This window comes from Malaya genurostris, chromosome 3 (assembly GCF_030247185.1).
Source record: "Malaya genurostris strain Urasoe2022 chromosome 3, Malgen_1.1, whole genome shotgun sequence".
Classification (NCBI taxonomy): domain Eukaryota; kingdom Metazoa; phylum Arthropoda; class Insecta; order Diptera; family Culicidae; genus Malaya; species Malaya genurostris.
In genome coordinates, this window is record NC_080572.1 from 288796833 (window position 1) to 288817623 (window position 20791).

Here is a 20791-nt window from a genome sequence, read left to right on the forward strand (position 1 = left end):
GAACAGTACATTACATTTTACCTATGGAACACGTAACTTTTACTGGATTATGCATTAAACAGCTTTTAAATGCCAGTCCATTAAAACCTACGTGAAAAGTAGGGTGGAAAATATTCACATAACTTTTCACGTAACTATAATATGATTATTATTTTGAGTGCATGTTCTCACCGGAATGTATGATTCCATTGCTTTAATTTTGAGCATTTTCTTTTCACAATCTGTCCGATCCAATTCATCTGTTCTCTGGGATCTGTATATTTAGCTTCGGGATTCAGGATTAAAATAATTGGCATTATTTATTTCTTGGTTGTAGAGGAAACGTTCGTGTTTTGCTAAAGGTGATTTTGATTTGACCCAAACACTAGCATTGGGAGCAGTACATTATGCTCTAATAAAACCTTACGACTTCATTTGCACCTGCTGTTTTCCGACCAGATCAACATTTTTAGTAGCTTAATTGGTCATGTTTTATGGGTACACTCTGTTCAAGTCTTATCGAGATATATACTTTTGTAGAAATTTATCTTTTGCCTCAGTTTCAGTGATAAAAAGTGTATCGAAAATAAGCTATCCACAAATTTTTCTTTCAAATTATGATAAAAAACGATATTGATATTTTATGCAAACTAAAAATTGATCCTTTTTACCTATTTTTATATATATAAAAAATAGGTATAGAATTCGCTCAAACTTTAGAAAAGTTTTCCGAGGCCCGGAGGGCCGAATGACATATACCAATCGATTCAGTTCGACGAACTGAGCAAATGTCTGTGTGTGTGTGTGTGTGTGTGTGTGTGTGTGTGTGTGTGTGTGTGTGTGTATGTGTGTATGTGTGTGTCTGTATGTGTGTTGTCAACTAAGAGGTCGAGATCTCAGAGATGGCTGAACCGATTTTGATCAAACTAGTCGCAAATGGAAGGTCTCCCCGTCACCAAAAACGCTATTGAATGGTTTTGAGATCGGATATTTACTTTTTGAGTTATACAAAGTTTTATGTCAAAATTTTCAGTTTTTTGACAGTATCTGTCACAATTGACCTTGAAAACAGAATATGTTTTCAGACTTAGATTCCGCACGGTAATACCAATCCAACAAGCCATAGTTTGTTAAAATCCATCCATTTTTAACGGAGATATCGAAATTTTTCTGTAAGCGACTTTTCCCCCTATTCCAGCAGTAGGAGTTTTGAGCGCTGTATGACAAAGATATGCTTGGGAGCAACGGAAAACACGATTTTTTATACTGTTACATACAATTGTTTCTAAGTACCAAAAGGATTGTGTACAGCATCCTTTTTCATGACATTTAGCCTCGGACCGATTTTAGTACGGCTCGTTTTTGGCAACATAATCGTTCGAATATGACATAACAATTTCATAATTATATTGATTTAAATAACTTACAGCAATATATGCTGGAAGAACAAAACACCCATATACCATTCGAATCAGTTCGTCGAGATCAGCAAATGCGTGTGTGACAAATAATTTCACTTAATTTTCTCTGAAAATTTCTTTTCTACAAATTCAGATTCATACGAAAAGTCGTATGCTCCCAAACAAAGTTCCTGCATTATGTTTGGTTCCGACCTCTGGTTCTGGAACTACAGGATGATATGTGAAACGAAATCAAAATTGTGTAACTCATTTTTCTCGTAGATGGCTGAACCGATCTAAGATTCAAATGAAATCTAAGAATCATCTAAGATTCAAATGAAAAGTTTCGAGGTTCTATAAAACATCTTGCTTTTCAGTCAGATCCAACTTCCGGTTTCGGAAATACAGGGTGATTAGTATAAAAATGTCTATTTTATATAAATTAATCGGGTTTATCGGGTTTGCAGATTTGGATATTCGATATCCAAATAAATTTATTTCAGTTTTAATGGTATTCAGTTTTCAATCAGAAGGCACCTAAAAATTTAATTCGTGCTATGATCTCTCAAAGATGTCTTAACTGATTTTCAAATATTTTGAAACAAATGTAAACTGTACAGCTACTCAGGTGAATTTATCTGACTTCGGCCATACCGCTTTTAGAATTCCGGTTCCAGTATTAAATCGTTTCTAAAAGCTCAATCGTTTTCTCAAAAAAAGCCTAATCAAATTTCAGAAACAAAAATTCAAATTAAAACAAACTTATATACAAAAATTAATTAATTTTATCCACTTATGACTTCCGGTTCTCGAATTAAATGATGATGAATTTTTAAAATTCAAACCGATATAGAAGATGACAATCCCGAAAAGCTTCAAAGTTGGACTCAAAACTGTTGTAATTTATTCGTCATATGGCCATACGAATCGGTTTGGGTTATGCTGATTCCTGAATACCGGCTCTGGAAGTACCTTAAATTACCGTAAACTCTAAAGTGGAGTTTTATCATTGCATGTTTAATCGATTATCACACTTCTAGATTCAAATTCGATCCGATTTGCAGTTTCGACATTACAGAGTAATGAGTGATTAAAATCTCAAATTGTCGCTTAAAACAACGGTCATTAAAATAATGTCATGAAAACTTAAACACCGAAGAATATTCATGCAAAAAACACATGCGGATTGATAAAAATAGGTATCATCTCACTGCTAGGTGGATTAAACACGTTTTTGTACAAGGATAAACTAGAGCATAACGAAAACCGGATGTAATTTAAGTTATTCCTTCACCTTCCCAGCTGCCTTACCAGTCTTCTTGAAGATCCTCTTCACGTTTCCCCAATAACGTTCGATGTGTCGAAGCTAAGGAAAATTTGGTGGATTGATATTTTTCTTAACGAAATTTATATCCTTTTCCGCAAGCCAATTGAGAGTGGTTTTGCTTGCCATACCAGTACCTTTCGACCGAATTTCTTCACTTGAATCGACCTGTCCGCATCGCTCACATCCTTCCCAACGACGACAGTAAAGTATTGTGGACCTGGAAGGGTTTTTGAGTCCTCCTTTACATAAGTCTTAAGCGCTATTCACACTAGGCCGTGACGTATCCAGAACGGAACTGGACCGGATCCCGTCCGGGTTACGCTTCAAATTTGTTTAATACAGCTCCATGTGAATATTCTCACTAGACCGTGTCTGTATCGACACACGTCCGAAGCACGGGACAGCCCCAAGTCTGTAACTAAATGCTATGGTTTTTTTCGTGTCTCCTGTTGCTAAATATCTGAAATCATGAGACGAACACAAACTATAAGCCATCCCGTCATACAATTTTTGGTTGGAGCTTTCTTGACATTTACAAACGAAATCAACGAAAATACCTTAAACAAACTGCCAGGCTGTCTCGGGAGTCACTGCTAACCGGAATGTAGTGTCATGCTCTTTAAGACCCGGATGAATTTTACTCAACAACGAGTTGAAACAGGCTTCTGACATTCGGAAATATTTCGTGATCTCGTCATTCACAAGCTGCTTATAGTTCACCCTCAACTGCTCTATTTCGCCAAATCTTCTTTCTTTTTTTGTTTGTTTTAAAACTGCTGATTATCTTCGTCATTCAGAGCAATTGCAATTCTGGTCAATTCTTCGTTGGAAAAATGAGCCATTTTCGTGAGGAGCACAAACACTTCAAATGCAACGATTGTGTATATTACTAATAGCAACGGTAGCGACACAGAAAGTGCACGGTATGATGAGAATATTTTACAAATAAATCCCGGCACGTTGCGGTCCCGTTCCGGATACGTCACGGCCTAGTGTGGATACTGCAACACTGCAAAAGACGCGAATACAATTTCCGGGCCCTTGTTGCTGCAAGCTTCTTCTGTTCTACACTTCGTTTCCAGATTTTATGCTTCTTGTAGGTCTTCAGGGGATTTCGCCTCTTGATACGCTGGATCATTCCGACACTCGTTCCTGCTTTTTTGGCCAAATTTGACGTATTGACATTGATTTGTTCTGCATGATTAGAAAAACCACATTCTGGTCCAGTTTCGGTTTGGAAGAACCGGGTTTTCTGCCTCTTCCCGGTAGCTCATCCAAAGAATAGTGTTCCCCAAACTTATTAATGATGGTTTTAACACTGGCATGATACAGCAATACCCTTCTTACTTAGCCATGTGTCCAGAACCTCAATTTTCACTTCCTTTTCAATACGTGACATTTTGAAAACGCAGAATTTCAACCGCACAAACAAGTAAACAAACGAAAGCTGACAGCCAAACGCACAGCATGCTGTGATCTGAGCACAAAAAACCATCATAAATCCATGCGTAGAACACAAATGTATGTGGATAGCTTTTTTTTCGATACGCCCCATATTTGCGATTCATTGCCCACCTATTGTCAATTTGGAGTTTACTACCCACTAAAAATTAACTAGAGCCCACCAGTGGGCTGTAGGGACCACTTTGGGAATCACTGCTATACAGAGAGGATCAATTCATAGAATCAACAAAAGTCGCGCGTACACCTAAATTTAGTATTCGCTCATCCTTTTTCGAAGAACTTTGTAGCCTTTATCAAAAGTTTCAATTTAATAATTGACCCTTTTGAGGGTTAGTTCTGACTCCTACTGCGTCCATTAGTTCATCCAATAGCAAAATTTTAATAAAAACGATGTGCTGATACAAACAAACTCAAAATAGGTTACAAAATCAACAACAAAATATATAAAAATTTCAGCTTATTTTATAATTTATAGCAGTTAATCGCTTGGTTCAAATAATGTTCTTAAGTAGATTTAATAATAAATAACGAAATAGCTAATATGATATTTAAAAACTAAGAGGAATATGTTTTATTAAACTAAAATCGCTGTGACTATATTAGTATTATATTAGGTTAAGAATTCTATGTAAAAGTGATGAAACGGCGAAGAAAAACTTATGTAAATTGCCTTAAGAAATAAACGTATTTATGAAAAAAAAAATTGTTTGTTGTACTGTATTACGTCGTCGGTATTACCATAAATCAAATAAACATAGATTTCCCAGTGTAATAGTAATGTAGTTGAGCAACCCGTGACACCAAAAGCACCGTCTGGTGGAGAATGGGTGCGTAAATGCTCCTAAAATGCATGCAAAAAGTTGCCTGCGCATTTAACACAACCACAGTAGCTAATGGAAAAAAGTACACCCGTTTGTCACTAGAGGTGCTGTTAGTGTCACCGTACAGTGAGAAATCTATGTTTATTTGATTTATGGTATTACTCTCATTTGTTCAGCGTTATTTGGTAGAATATGTTAGTCATACTGCACTGTTTCAATTCTGAAAGCGAAGCAGTAAGAGTTGCAAAACTCAATCAACTAATACGAACATTTACTGATATTTTAAAGTGTGAACGAAGCATGTCAGTTTCATTCGTATTCACGTGCTCCAGTTATGTCTCTGATGATACCCATCCGCCTTTTTTTTACCCTGTTTTGACCACGATCGTTTTTGTTGAAACGGTCCAATGCAACGCAAATTTGTGTTCTTCGAATCCCATATCTAAATATCTCTAGAACGGTCACTATAAGCAAATTTATTGCTTTTGATCAACTGAATGCAAAGTCTGATAAGTGTAACTTAGTTCGGAAACCCCGTTTAAGTGTTTTTGAATGCAAGAACCGGATAAAAACATTGAGAGCAAAAAACGGACACGGATTTTGCAATGCAAGAATTGTTCAAAATCATCTTTTTTGCAAGAACCGGACAGAAAAACTTTGAATGTATGCCTTTACGGAACCACAATCTGATGCTCAAACGACTATACCTATCAAATCCTAGAAGTTTGGCATATTCATTCAAACTGATTTAACTTCTTCATTAAAAACGTGTTTAATCCACCTAGCAGTGAGATGATACCTTTTTTTTATCAATCCGCATGTGTTTTTTGCATGAATATTCTTCGGTGTTTAAGTTTTCATGATATTATTTTAATGACCGTCGTTTTAAGCGACAATTTGAGATTTTAATCACTCATTACTCTTTAGAGTTTACGGTAATTTAAGGTACTTCCAGAGCCGGTATTCAGGAACCAGCATAACCCAAACCGATTCGTATGGCCATATGACGAATAAATTACAACAGTTTTGACTTTGAAGCTTTTCGGGATTGTCATCTTCTATATCGGGTTGAATTTCATTCATCATTATGTAATTCGAGAACCGGAAGTCATAATTGGATAAAATTAATTAATTTTGTATATAAGTTTGTTTTAATTTGAATTTTTGTTTCTGAAATTTGATTAGGCTTTTTTTGAGAAAACGATTGAGCTTTGAGAAACGATTTTATTCTGGAACCGGAATTCTAAAATCGGTATGGCCGAAGTCAGATAAATTTACCTGAGTAGCTGTATAGTTTACATTTGAATCTTAGATCGGTTCAGCCATCTACGAGAGGACACAATTTTGAATTCGTTTCATATATCATCCTGTAGTTCCGGAACCAGAGGTCGGAACCAAACATATTTCAGGAACTTTGTTTGGGAGCATACGACTTTTGGTATGAATCTGAATTTGAAGAAAAGAAATTTTCCGAGAAAATTGAGTGAAATTATTTGTCACACACGCATTTGCTGGTCTCGACGAACTGATTCGAATGGTATATGGATGTTATGTTCTTTCAGCATTTATTGCTGTAAGTAGTTTAAAACAATATAATTTAAAAATAATTCTGCCATCATCTGGTTTATATATGTCATATTCGAACGATTATGTTGCCAAAAACGAGCCGTGCTAAAATCGGTCCGAAGCTAAATGTCATGAAAAAGGATGCTGTACACAGTCTTTTTGGTACTTAGAAACAATTGAATATAACAGTATAAAAAATCGTGTTTTCCGTTGCTCCCAAGCATTTCTTTGTCATACAGCGCTCAAAACTCCTACTGCTGGAAAAGGGGGAAAAGTCGTTTACACAAAAATTTCGATATCTCCGTTAAAAATGGACGGATTTTAACAATCTATGGCTTGTTGGATAGCTATTACCGTGCGGAATCTAAGTCTGAAAACATATTCTGTTTTCAAGGTCAATTGTGACAGATACTGTAAAAAAACTGAAAATTTTGACATAAAACTTCGTATAACTCAAAAAGTAAACATCCCATCTCAAAACCATTCAATAGCGTTTTGGGTGACGGGGAGACCTTTCATTTGCGACTAGTTTGATCAAAATCGGCCCAGCCATCTCTGAGATCTCAACCTCTTAGTTGACAACACACATACAGACACACACATACACACACACACGGACATTTGCTCAGTTCGTCGAGCTGAATCGACTGGTATATGTCATTTGGCCCTCCGGGCCTCGAAAAAATTTTCTAAAGTTTGAGCGAATTCTATACCTATTTTTTATATATATTAAAAAAAAAGGTAAAAAAAGGACTGTTCCAACTATTGTCAAATGTTGTCATTCATGGGATTTTGGTACATGTTGGGTCCGGTCTGTGTAAAGTGACGTTAGCAGTTCAACTTAAAATGCTAGTGCACTGATCAGTCGAAGACGAAACGTACCACCCTTTTAAAAATTAGTTTTTAGTTGAATTTGCCAATACATTTGGTTCCGCCATATTCGAAACATCAAATAATTCATAGAAATATAATTCAAATAAGTGTTAAAATGTCGATTTGATTTCAGTGTGCAATTTTAGCCCGAGTTCGCTATATGTTATTCACGTTATTGAGCAATCACCATAGATTGTGGTTCCGAAAATACATTCACAAGTGTTTGATCTCACCATACTCATAACCATGCTCGGCAGTGATTGTTGATGGTCATAATAATTTTGATGATCGAATTTGCATACCGACCGGCTGTTTCCGATTATTATGACTAATTCTCGCTGCCAGATGACACCGCTGGCCCGGTTCCAAAGCCCATATCGTCGTTTCCACCTGTAATTAGCTTTGACAAACTGTTTGCCAATCGGTTCGCGGTGGATCCGTGCATTGAACGGGGCCATGAAATGATAGCGTTAAGCTTCGTTCTGAAATTGTTTCAGCTTGAAGCGAACGTAAATTACCGGCTCGTGAAATTGCAGATGATACGCAAAATATTCAAAATTCGGTTTTTACTAAATAAAAATGCTTTCGGTATATATTCGAATCGAAATCAGCAAAATTTCCAAACTAATAGAAGAACCTTTTTACATTGTCATTTATAGAAACACACTCCTAAAATTGAAGGCTTACACACTCAATACTTTGTAATTTCGGAACCGAAAGATCTAATGTCTAATGTCTGATTTGACCCATTTCATCATCAGCCAACCAGAACGCGTTCTGAGGAAGAGAACAAAATATCTACTGCTCCATCGTCATCAAAGATGAAGATTTCACTTTTTCTATCATTTTCTGAGCTACAGTTGCCGAAGCGAGATATACTGCAAAGAGCAACATCTCACGCTTTTGGAATGAAGCTAGCCGAAGAACAGTCGCAGCCGAGTACACAGCAAAACCACACCGAAAGCCTACCAGTGAAAGTTGTCAGTCGTCACGGGAGCGCTACTCAGTTAATTTGTCCGGAACTAGAACCAGATTTCATTGGGTATTCCAATTGCACCTACTGATTCCTCCCGAAATGGATTGTTTCATCTTTGGAATCCAATTGGAAATCACAATGAATTCCGAGTCAAATTTTGGACGAGTTATTCGTGACAATTTAAGGCGCTTTTCAGTGCCATGGATGGTCATTAGTTGAATTTGCTTCATTTTCTACCTAAAGCTTCAGATTCATCAAAATGGAAGTTGAAAAAGTTGGCGCCGTCACCAAAACATTCGAGTACGATGGCAAGGCTCTCTCGCAATGCGAAAATGAAAGTATTGATGTAGAACACTTCTGTATACTAGTATGGGTGTCGTTTCAAAAGACAATGCCGTGTGTTGCGAAAATGACGCCCGCGACAAATAACACTGGGTAGACGTTAGCTGCGGAGATTCCCTCGGCTAAGTCGGGAGAGAACTGTCAGTCGACAGAGGCGAAGAGAACTGTCAGTCAAGAAAATTAGTTAGATTTGGCAAGCAATTTTTGAATACAGGAGAGCTTTCGGAGCACACCTTTTTTACGTGGCACAAGATTTGTGTTACTATTCGTTGAAATCATTGAAGGTTAGTTTAAACTATTGAAATGTATTAAATGAATTATTCTGATTGTTATTTACATATAAAATCTTAGTTGGAATAGTACTCTGTCACAGATAATGGTGACAACGACTCGCTGCTTTCCTCAGGAAACACGTGAGAAGACAGGAGAAACAAAATATGTAAGCATATTGGCATAAAATGAAGAACAATTTTCAAATAAACCATTTTTACAGCTTTAAGCTGCCGCTAATGAAAATAGGGCTGCTATAAGGATTGTTTTGTCCGAAAATCCGAACACCGTGCGAAACAGGGTTGCCATTTATATAGATTAATCTGTATTTTATTTTTTCTGAAAAATACAAATTCGAATGATGAGAATGAAAAGAATTTCCTAACACCGCTAAAAATCCACATTTGTTTAAAAAGTGTTTGGAGTGAGCGGGACACAAAATTCGGATTTTATTGGCAGCCGGCATGGTTTGTTCATGCTAAATTTTTCTATCATGTCTGACATATATTTTTTAGGGCATGTTCAGGAGTGTTCTAGTTCTAGATGCATAATTTATGACAGTTTTAAAATTTAAATTAGAATGTATAACAAAATAAACTGACTGCCCCAGCAGCGTTTCATCTGTGTTTCAAACAGAAAAAAAGGAATGGCAGCGTATACCAGTTTTAAATTTGACGGTAGAACTGTTCGAATAAATAAAACTAAAACGGCTTGCTGGGGATACGTTTGATTCAGTTTCAGTTATATTATAGACCACCCATATGAATCTGGCAGCTGCTGAATTTGCTCTTAATATAGTTATTAATTTAAACGGTTTGTTTACTTATCTTGAACATACTTCTGATGTTTTTTTTGTTTTTCAAGTAAGTTTTAATAATGAAATAATAATAACAATCATTAGATATTATTGTTATTATCATTGTTGGTTTTCTTATATATTGATTTCGTACCAGATTTTCCAATACTAGTTATGAAGTGCTAGTGATAATATTACGGAGAGCGGAGTTAAAGTTCGTGGTATATTATTTTCCATCTTGTTGATTAGTTTGAATCCGAGCTGAATAATCAATAATCGATTCTTTTTATTATTTCTAATTTTTATGAAATTTAGTCATTTGACCATTACTATTAGTATTGTTTTTGTAATAATAATAATAATAACAATAGTAATACTCTTTTCTTTTTTAACGACTAAGTTTAGTAGTCAATATTTCTTTTTTCCTTTTGCGATATTCTCCTAACCAGAGACCATTTTTTGTAGAAACAGAAAATGAAAATTATAGAATGATAGTATTCAAGGGAGAGCAAAGATGTTAATATATAGAACGGAAAAGGAGAGACCTGACAGAGGGTCATTTAAGCAAGCAGAAATCTTTTAGTAACTTAACTTTTACCTTCTACCAGAGGAGCAAATATTAGCAAATTAAAAAGGAATTGTTTCAAGTTTAGAATATACATTTTTGGAACAGTAGCTGTTTAATGTAACTTTTCTATGCTTTAGTGAAGGTGCATCGTTTAAATTCTAGTATCGAAAAAGGGGAAAGCTTGCACAATTAACACAATCGATCAACTAACTAATATTCGGAAGTGTGAAGGAAGCGTGTCGTGTTTTTTTCGTATTCACGACATCCAGGTATGTCTCTGACATTACCCACCCGTTTTTTTTTCTTTTAAGAAATATAATTTAAAAAACTATCTTTTTGGTAACACTGTTTTTGACAGATCACGCGTGAACCGTGTCAAACTGGTTCAGCATTTATTCATGAATCTTTGTTTGGTCTATTATTAAAATATTTAAGCAAAGTTGAACAAGATCCACTTTTTTATCGAAAAATTGTGTTCAGCGACGAAGCACATTTCTGGTTGAATGAATACAAGTCAACAAGCAAAATTGCCGCCTCATTGCAAGAGCTACCAATGCATCCCAAAAAAGTCACTGTTTGGTGTGGATTATGGACCGGTGGCATTATTCGTGAAAAACCGACCAAGAATTTGTTGGAGAGAGTGGATCAAAATTGGATCTGAAGATTTTTGTGTTTTGCCTTTCTCATATAGAAAGGTTATGCAAACCCGAGGTTCACTATGAAACCCGACTTTTGAACCGAGGCCCGGATGATAGAGTCACATATACCACTCGACTCAGTTCGTTGAGTACGCGCAATGTCTGTATGTCGGTATGTGTGTGTAACATTTTTCTGCACTCACTTTTCTCGGAGATTGCTGGACCGATTTTCATAAACTTAGATTAAAATGAAAGGTCTTTAAGCCCCCTAAAAATTTCCTGAATTTTATTCGAATCCGACTTCCGATTCCGAAATTACAGGGTGATGATGCAAAAAAATGAAAATAAGTGCACTAACTTTTCTCAGAGACGGCTGAACCGATTCTCACAAACTTAGATTCAGATGAAATCTATAATTGTCCCATACAAAGTTTCTGAATTTTCTTTTGATCCGACTTCCGATTTCGGAATCACAGGGTGATTAGTGAAAAAATTCTATTTCAAACTACTTCCTTACCTTTCTCAGAGATGCCGTGATCGATTTTTACAATCTTGAATTCAAATGAAAGTTCTCGTAGTCCCAAATAAAACACCCAAATTTCATCCGGATCTGACTTCCGGTTCCGGAATTATAGGGTAAAATGTGTTAAAAATTTGATACCGTCACGAAAGGCGAAACAAAACACGCAAAAAATCTCTAAACTGGTCTCAAAACTACACAATTTGGTAACCATTATCAGTAGGCAACTAAACAAACCGATTGCTGCTATCCTGGTTCCCGGTCTCCAGTTTCGGAAATACCGGAAATAGTGGTCATATATTCCAAAATGGATCTCACTCACTTTTCTCAGTGACGATTTGACCGATTTCCACAAACTTAAATTCAAATGAAAGGCCTCACAGTCACATACGGAATTTCTGAATTTCATTTGGATCTGACTTCCGGTTCCGGAGTTATAGGGTTAAGTGTGTAAAATATTGTACGCCATCACTTAAACAGGCGAAACAAAAACCGTAAAAAAAATTCTAAACTGGACTCAAAACCAACATTCCCAATCTTAGGGTCAAATGCGAGGTTTTATGGTCGTGCCAAAAATTACTGCATATTTTCGGATGCAACAAAAATTTAAATCGTCGTCGTGAGCAAAGCACTGTTACATTCTGTATGTTAAACTAGTTAATGCACAAACAATCCCTTGGTTTCTTTCAAAAAATCGAAGAGAAACATTTTGAATAGAATGCCACAGTATTAAATATGAGAAAGGCATCATTACACCACTAGGTGGATCAAAACAGATTTTTTTGTCGCGAATACGACTGACTTTACTATGGGGCGCCTTTTCAAAATTTACTCTCTGAGAGAGTGATAAATTTTTGATCGTGAATATCTCCTGTTGTATCTAACGAATCAACATAATTCTTTCTACATGCCATCGGAAATATGATCATAATTTTAGGATAAAATTTTCAGTTGTGTGACACAATATCAAATAATTTAAAATTAAACTTTTCTGAAATATTTGATGTAAACGAGTATCAAAGAGGATAATTCATAAGGCGCGTTGGCCTTTTTCGTATTTTGAAAGCTTAGTGATCTGTGGAAGGATTTATATAATCTAACATAACTACCAATAGAATCGAAAATTTTCAACTTGAACGTGTATTGCAACAACATTAAAATTTCTCAATAGTACACTATTGAAAAACCTGTTTGATTTAACCCATGACAGCACCAGCCAATCAGAACGCGAGATGTCTGCATGTATACAAGAGCATCCATATAAAAGTTGAGTGGTTCATTTTTCCTACCATTTGCTGAGCAACTGTTCCCGAAACAAAACACACGAGAGCAACATCGAGGACCTGTCGTCTCACTGTTTCTCGTTCTGCGAACAGGAAAAGAAATTTTGGTAAAGGGGCTGTCCGTACTCCGCTGCCAGTAGAAGGTATAAAATGAAATGTGATGTGAGAAATAGCGTCATTTAAGTTAAAGAAGCTACTCTGAACGTACGAGACACCGTCAGCACGATGGCACCGAAAACCGATAGAAAGGCAGCCAAAAAGTCCAGCAAGGCCCATTCAAAGCACTTTTCAGTGCTTTTCAAACAAATCAAAGCACTTTTCAGTGCTAAAGATCATTATAAAGAACTAGTTGAATTTTGTCGCTTTCCTACCATTTTCTGAGCAACTATTGCCGAAACAAGACACGCACGAGAACCATCTCAGATCTAAATGCAGTTCTTGTTGATTGTGACAATTCAAGGCACTTTTTAGTGCCACAGATAATCATGAAGAGTTATTTAAACTTTCAATATTTCCTACTAATCTAATTTCTAATTTCATCAAGATAAAAATTTAAATAATTTGTACCGTCACTAACACATTCGAAAGTGATGAACACATCTTTATACTAGTATGGGGTCGTGTGAAAATATGCCATGCGAAACAGGGTTGTCATATATACAGATTAATCTGTATTATTATTATTATTATTATTATTATTATTATTATTAATATTATTATTATTATTATTATTATTATTATTATTATTATTATTATTATTATTATTATTATTATTATTATTATTATTATTATTATTAATAAAATTATTCTTGCATACCGAAGATCGTCGATACATTTCAGACCAGGTCACAATTGTCTTGTACGAAATTTCGTGAAGAATGAGATATCTTCAAACTTCATAGCTTCAATAAAAATAAACTACAAATTTGTCGTACCTAGCTTCCTATATTGGCAAATTAAAAAGGAATTGTTTCAAGTTTGGAATATATAGTTGTAGAATAGTAGCTGTTTAATGTAACTAATCTGTACATTCATGTAGGAGCATCGCTTCAAACTCTATTAGTGAAAAGGGGGAAAGCTTGCACAATTCATACAATCAATCAACTGAAGTGACGGGAGCGTGCCAGTTTTTTCGTATTCACGACATCCAGTTATGTCTCTGACATTACCCACCCGCCTTTTTTAGATCAAATCCTATACCTCTCAAAAATCATCCTTTATGTGTTTGTTTATTTATCCTCATTGAGTTTCAAAAATATCATTTGTCTGTCGCATGTTTTTTTTCGAGTTCTGTATTTAGTAGCAACAAGTGTTGCACTAGCGTTCTTTCCTTCGCTGCAATTACCTGCATGGGTGTGGTCATTAACATTATCGATTATTTCATGTTCAAAGTCGGTTTGGGTTGAGCGTTCGGCATGATCTACATCTCCCATGTATCATGCATTTGGTTCAATACGCAATTTCTACTGGTTTTTGATCAATCAGAAACTAAGCTATTTAATAATGATAATAATTTTCTACTAATAAAAAAAACAATCACTGTTTTTGTAAATACGAAAGAGAATCAGAATAGAGTGCTTAAATTAGTTTGAGTTTTTTATTTAGTTTGAACTTTGAGAACTGAAAGATTTCTAGCTTCGATAATATAATGATTCAAATTATTAATTGCTGTGGCAATGTCCGCAGAATTTTCTAAATTAGTTTCATGATCCACATGAATTTCAATGTGAGATCTGTAATTCAACCAATTAGCTCTATGATAATTGAATATAGAACTAATTGGATTAATTATAGCTTCGTTGGAAAGTCTGTATGTTACAGGAAGATGATCTGAGTCAAAGTCAGCATGTGTAATCGGTTCACTACAAATGTGACTTTGATCTGTTAGAACCAGATCAATTGTAGACGGGTTTTTCACGGAAGAGAAACAAGTAGGATTACTGGGATGAAGAACTGTAAAGTAACCAGCTGAGAGTTGATTATGAAGTATTTTACCATTACTGTTATTTTGCCTACAATTCCACTGGACATGCTTAGCATTTAAGTCCCCTATTACGAAAAATTTCGATCGATAGCTTGTAAGTTTTTGCAAATCGCCTTTAAAGAAATTTAATTGTTCGCCGGTGCATTGGAATGGCAAATATGCTCCAGCGATGAAATAAATTCCATGAATGGTTTCAACTTCGATTCCCAAGCTTTCAATAACTTTAGTATTGAAAGAAGGTAAAATTCGATGTTTAATTTGCCGTTGGACAAAAATGGCAACTCCACCGCCCATTCCAGTAAACCTGTCAAATCGATGAACCACATAATGTGGATTGCTTTTCAATTTGACATTTGGTTTAAGAAAAGTTTCTGTCACAATGGCAATATGAATTTTGTGAACTTTGAGAAAATTATAAAATTCATCTTCACTCGATTTCAAAGATCGAGCATTCCAATTTAAAATATTCAAATAATTATTTAACATCACTGTTAAATTTTTAATTCATTATAATATTATTTGCAAATTGTCATCCGATTTGAAATGCTTCAAAAAGTGATTAAGTCGAATTCATTCGGATGATCATTTGAAAAAGTTGATCCTGTAGGTAGATCATTTTATTTTCAGTTATATCGCCTAAATCAACTTCATTCAAAGAAGCGAATGGCATTGAAGGAATATTTGTAGGTTGACTGCCATTAGAAGAAGATGATATGGCCAATCTACCTATTAATAAATTGTTTTCGTTAGAAGATGAACTGCAAGGTGGTCCTGTGTTTTGATTATTTACATTAGAAGAATTTAGTGGTAGATTTCTACCTGTTACACTAGCTTAACTGACATTAGAAGAAGATGATGACGTGGTCGATCTACCTGTCAATAAATTGTTTTCGTTAGAAGACGAATTGGTAGGCGTACCTGTTTTTTGTTTTAAATTCGATGAAATAAGTGCCTTAGAAGAATTAGGCATGGCATTTGTAACGGTTTTTTTATTTTCAGGTATGTTCTGTAAATTTAAGGTAAATGAGCGTTTAAACTTTTTTCCCTGACAGGACATTTCAAATAATTGGATTTATGATTTCCATCGCAAATTGAACATGAAAATTTATCAGTGGTTTCATTCATTGGACAAACGTCCTTCGAATGCGATTTACCACAATTCAAACACCGTATATCCATATGACAATTTTTGGATCCATGGCCGAAGCCTTGGCAACGACGACATTGCGATAAGTTTGCAATACGATTATGCCGTTTATAATGTTCCCAATGAATTTTAATGTGGAAAATGAAACGTACTTTTTCTAAAGTTATCAAATCGTTTACATCACTTCGATTGAAGTGTATTAGGTAAAGTTCATGGGAAATTCCAGAGCGTGGTTTAGAAGTACCATTCGCTCTTTTTTTCATGAGTATTACTTGGGAAGGGGCAAAACCAAGCAATTCTTTTAGTTCATTTTTAATTTTATCCGTACTTTGATCATTTGATAAGCCTTTCAAGACAGCCTTGAAGGGTCTGTCAGATTTTATATCATATGAATAAAATTTATGAAGTTTCTCGGACAAATATCGAATAAGACGTTCGAAATCTTCCAATTCATCAACCAAGACGCGACATTCCCCTCTTCGTCCGATTTGAAATGAGACTTTTACTTCAGGGAGAAAAGTAGAAAGGTCAATACGGAATGCTTTGAAGTCGGAAATCATCACCGTCACTGGTGGCATAGATTGATGTTTCTTCCCAGAACAACAAGCGTCCATTTTGGGAATTTTTGAAGAACTTTCTTCTATGTCGCTACAATCGGATTCAGGAAGAATCTCGTAAATATTGTTAGACGGCATAGAATCAACGGAAAGGAAATCCGTCCGTTGTCTTTTATTTTTACATTCAGATTCTATAAGATCGTGAATTGTTATTAGAAAAATGTTGAATAACGGATTGTGATTTATTCCGAATTGAATTATTTTTAGCCTTAGGCTTGTTGCCTTTCCGGTTGGACGCATTTTTGAAAAGAATGAATTTTGAAATTAAATTAAATTTCTTAGTCTTGAAAAAGACTGATTATATTAGAATATCACTCTTTGTATAGCCTTGAGAAAGGCTGACTAATTGTTAGTCTTTAAAAAGATTCAGGTAGCCTTGAAAAAGACTGAAGCCATGAATCAATAAAACTCTAGGTAGCCAGAAAAAAAGTTCCAGAAGACAAGAGCTATACGCATGCGATGCGAACGACGAATAATGATAATAATTTTCTCCTAATCAAAAAAACAATCACTGTTTTTGTAAATACGAAAGAGAATCAGAATAAAGTGCTTCAGAGGAGGGAGTGAAAATGCCAAATTATCATAGTTACCAATTCGCAAAGAAACATAAAAATTTTCGAAAGCTATTTCACTTCTTGAACGGAAACTCTTTCCGGTTTCACCGCAACAGGATCCCAAACCCCTTTTTTCAATCAAATCAATAGCTCAAACAAGTAATCAAATAGTCCATCGCCGAGCATGATATGATGAACTTCATTCACAAATTTTTACCGAAAGCAAAAAGCGAAACCCGCATCAAGAGTAATTTTCTTCCAGATTATTCCGAACTGAAACCCCTCTCAGGGTGGTATGTGCGGGATTGGAAAGATCAACGAAACTTCTATTTTTACTCGGCCAGTCACGTCATCAAATGGTAATGAAATCAGTTCGATAAAATTCGAAGGCTCTCGTCCGACGAATATTCATAGGCACCGAACCGAATGTAGAATTGAAAACCCAGTCACTGCGCAGAAGGAGACGGAGGTAAGACGGACATGTCGAGTTAATCGAACCCAAAAACATGGCTTGAAACCGGCTTGAACAGAGACAAATTTGCGGGTTTTTTTCGATTAGCAAACTGTCCACCCGCCCCCGGTATTCCACCGAAGCGTCAAAACAATCAACTAGAGAGCGAACACCGGGACACAATCGAGCTGAAATAATAATTAATCATACTCTAACAAGATATTTATATATGTGTGTGTGTTTGTTACAAATGAAAGTCCACTTACTATGCGTATCAAATTTCCTGATTATCGTTTCAATAAGGGTCGTCTTGGGAGCGACGTGTCCTCGTCTGACAGGCATTTTTACACTATTTGGTATTACACTATTTACGGTTCACTACGGTGTGGTATTTTTTTCGCTAGTAACGCTAGGAGCTAAGGAGGGTAAAAGCTGGAAACCACTAAAAGAGCACTAATATATTCGAAATTTGCCTGTTTAGGTATTCCTAGTATGATATCAATTTGGAGTAGCGAAATGATTGCATTCAACGTGCCCACCTTCTTTAATATATTTTTTTTCTAATTTTTTCTAATTTTACACCCGCTTTCCGCGCACACACACACCGGCACACCAAAATCGTATTTACTTTACTGCCTCGAGTAGTAACACTTTAACTACAGCACTTCAGGTTTCATCCGATTATTTGCTATTACTTGGACGACGTCGTTTCTGTCTTCGTCGGTCAGAAACGAATCCCCCCTTCTTCCCTCTATCAGGACAGACGGGGACGCGGCGCTAAATCCTTTGATTCTTCATCCATTCCCGATGGATGCCGTCGTCGTCGCTGTCGCTGTCGTCGTCAATATTGAGCACGCGAGGATTGTCGCAATTCAACATTCACTTGACTGCTTTCACGCTGACGGTCGCACTTGGCATCGTGCCTGGCCTTTCGGTTCACTGATTATTATTTTTCCAATTAGCGAAGCACTACTATTTCACTATTGTGCAGCTTGGGTTTTTTTTCGCTGATTCAGTCTGCCCGGGTGCGATTCTCGTGGTTCGCTGGAAAGATAGAATAACGGTTAGCGGTCTTATCGTACAAAATGTTGGTTGGTAAAATTGTGAAAATTTTAGTTCTTGGTTTTGTTTTTGTTTTTAGTCCGTAGTTACCGACAAATACCCTTATTCCGTATGTTGTATATTACCACCAGCGGTTTGATTTATTTTAGCATTAGATCCTACAATGTTTTTCCTTTATATCCGTTCGTTAATAGTAACCGTTCATGTATGTGCTTTAAGCACTACACAACGCAAAGAATCCAGACTAAACATGTTCAGTATTCGCAGACAGACAGAGCAGTAGCAGCAGTAGCGAACGATCCACACCAGCTTCAAAAAGTAGATTAGATTTGTAGAACAGATAATGGTCCTGCTTGCATTCGATCCGAAAGGAAGACCTTGGAACCGCATTCGCCTACTCTCAATCTAGTCAGAAAAGTTTCAAGTAAAGGCGTTCACATTTACTGTTTATTTAAAAAAAATCAATTAAGTTAACATACCACGTCAGTTCGCTTTCGCGTCTCGTTTAATACAAATAGAAACTGGAACAAATGTTGGTAGCTTCTTCGCCGATTTCAATTTTGTCACAAAAAGCCGGTGCTTTCAAACCAAATCGGATACCAATGAACAATGTTTGAGCTCCTATATCGATTTTGATTGGTTCTTTTCGCCAAGTAAAAAATATCGAAAAGAACACCGAACGACCGAAATTAGCTCTGCGCCTAATTCGTATTACTGTTTTTGAATTAGTTGATTTTAACAACAGAATTTCCAAAAGAACTATTAATTTATTAACAAGTTCATTAGCCAAAAACTGTCAGAGAAGTGTCAAAGCAAAACAATCCTATAAAAAGCTAAAACGGACAGTCTTATTGAAACTGCTTGCAAATTGTTTTGATGTTTTTGGCATGTGTTACGATATATCCATATATAAATTTCTAAACTGATACGTAAAAATGTCGTAAACTGTTAGTGGAAAGTGTTTTTATTCAGAACTAGCTGACCCGTCGAACTTCGTCTCGCCTAAAAATTATTTGGTCGAATTTATGTTTTCAAACAGCAGAATTGTCAAACGACTAAGTTGTTAACATTTCTCTCCATTATTTTTCTGAATACTATCACCAACTGAGAAATATCATCAAACATTAATGTGAAAATGTGAAATACTCCTAATAAGCAAATTCACAGATTGTCATCTCATCCTTTGAGTCAATGCACTGAACAGAGTTCCCTTTCTAATGGCTTCGACATAAACGATATAAGGTGCCACGTTTTCTCTTCCAGATGTGATTCTTGTTTTCGGTAATCGACAAAAAAAAGTCCTTAACCAGAATTTTGTATTGATAAACTTAATACAATGTTGAAGAATTTCTCTTCTAGGGTTGTTTATTCGGTAGAGTAGGATGTATTTACAATTTGTATTTAGTCCAAGTAACCAGAAGTTCGTAAATGAAGATTTGGCTTATGAAGCATACAAAGTATTTTAAGAAATTACTCATACTTGAATGTTCCCCCGATGCAGCAGAACAAACTTCGAAGCGGTCCCTTGTACAGCTTTTAAGCAGCGAGAAAGTTTTCCCAGAAATTTTTCTGTGCGTTCAAGTTGCCAAAAAGTGCCACACGTGCTCTATAGCTCTAATAAAGTGGATATTTTTCAAGAACTGTGAAACTTTTGGTTGCTTGGAGAGACGACGCTTAAATTTTAATTTGTATAATTATCATTCCAATTCGAACATTCTTCACAGAATATGAAATATAAAATTGCAGTCTCAATCCATTATGGTAATCATCTTGAACATTGTTGTAGTTGCCACTTATTATGTGCGTTTAGTGTAATCTAACTCATTCTATGGCAAAATGCAAGGAATGTCTCTTAGTTTGACCTTAGCACTTCTACTGCACGATTATTTCGTTGATTCATTCAAAAATTTTCTAATTTGTTAAACTCACGCTCACAATGACCAATATTATTCATCTGACTCCATTACACAGAATCCATTAACTGGTGAACAATATCAGAACTTTTTCTCCTGCCTACATCGGTATTTCTAGAACAGTCATATACATTCCGCCAATCATTTATGTCGTTTTCGTTTGTTTCTGAACCTAACCCAGTTTCCACCCTAACTGCTGTCAAACCGTTTGTTTGAAGCTAGTTTCGAACATAGTTTCAA

General features: G+C 35.8%; 1 protein-coding gene across 5 annotated transcripts in view; it reads right to left on the reverse strand.

The window, feature by feature from the left end:
• Positions 1–20791, reverse strand: part of LOC131438976 (potassium voltage-gated channel subfamily H member 6) — a 422022-nt gene that overhangs the window by 365605 nt on the left and 35626 nt on the right. For all 5 annotated transcript variants that reach the window (XM_058609420.1, XM_058609424.1, XM_058609419.1 and 2 more), the window contains exon 2: positions 17843–18620. In XM_058609420.1, the coding sequence (XP_058465403.1) occupies positions 17843–17918 (76 nt within the window). In that variant the 5' untranslated portion in view covers positions 17919–18620. The remainder of the gene's footprint in view (positions 1–17842; positions 18621–20791) is intronic.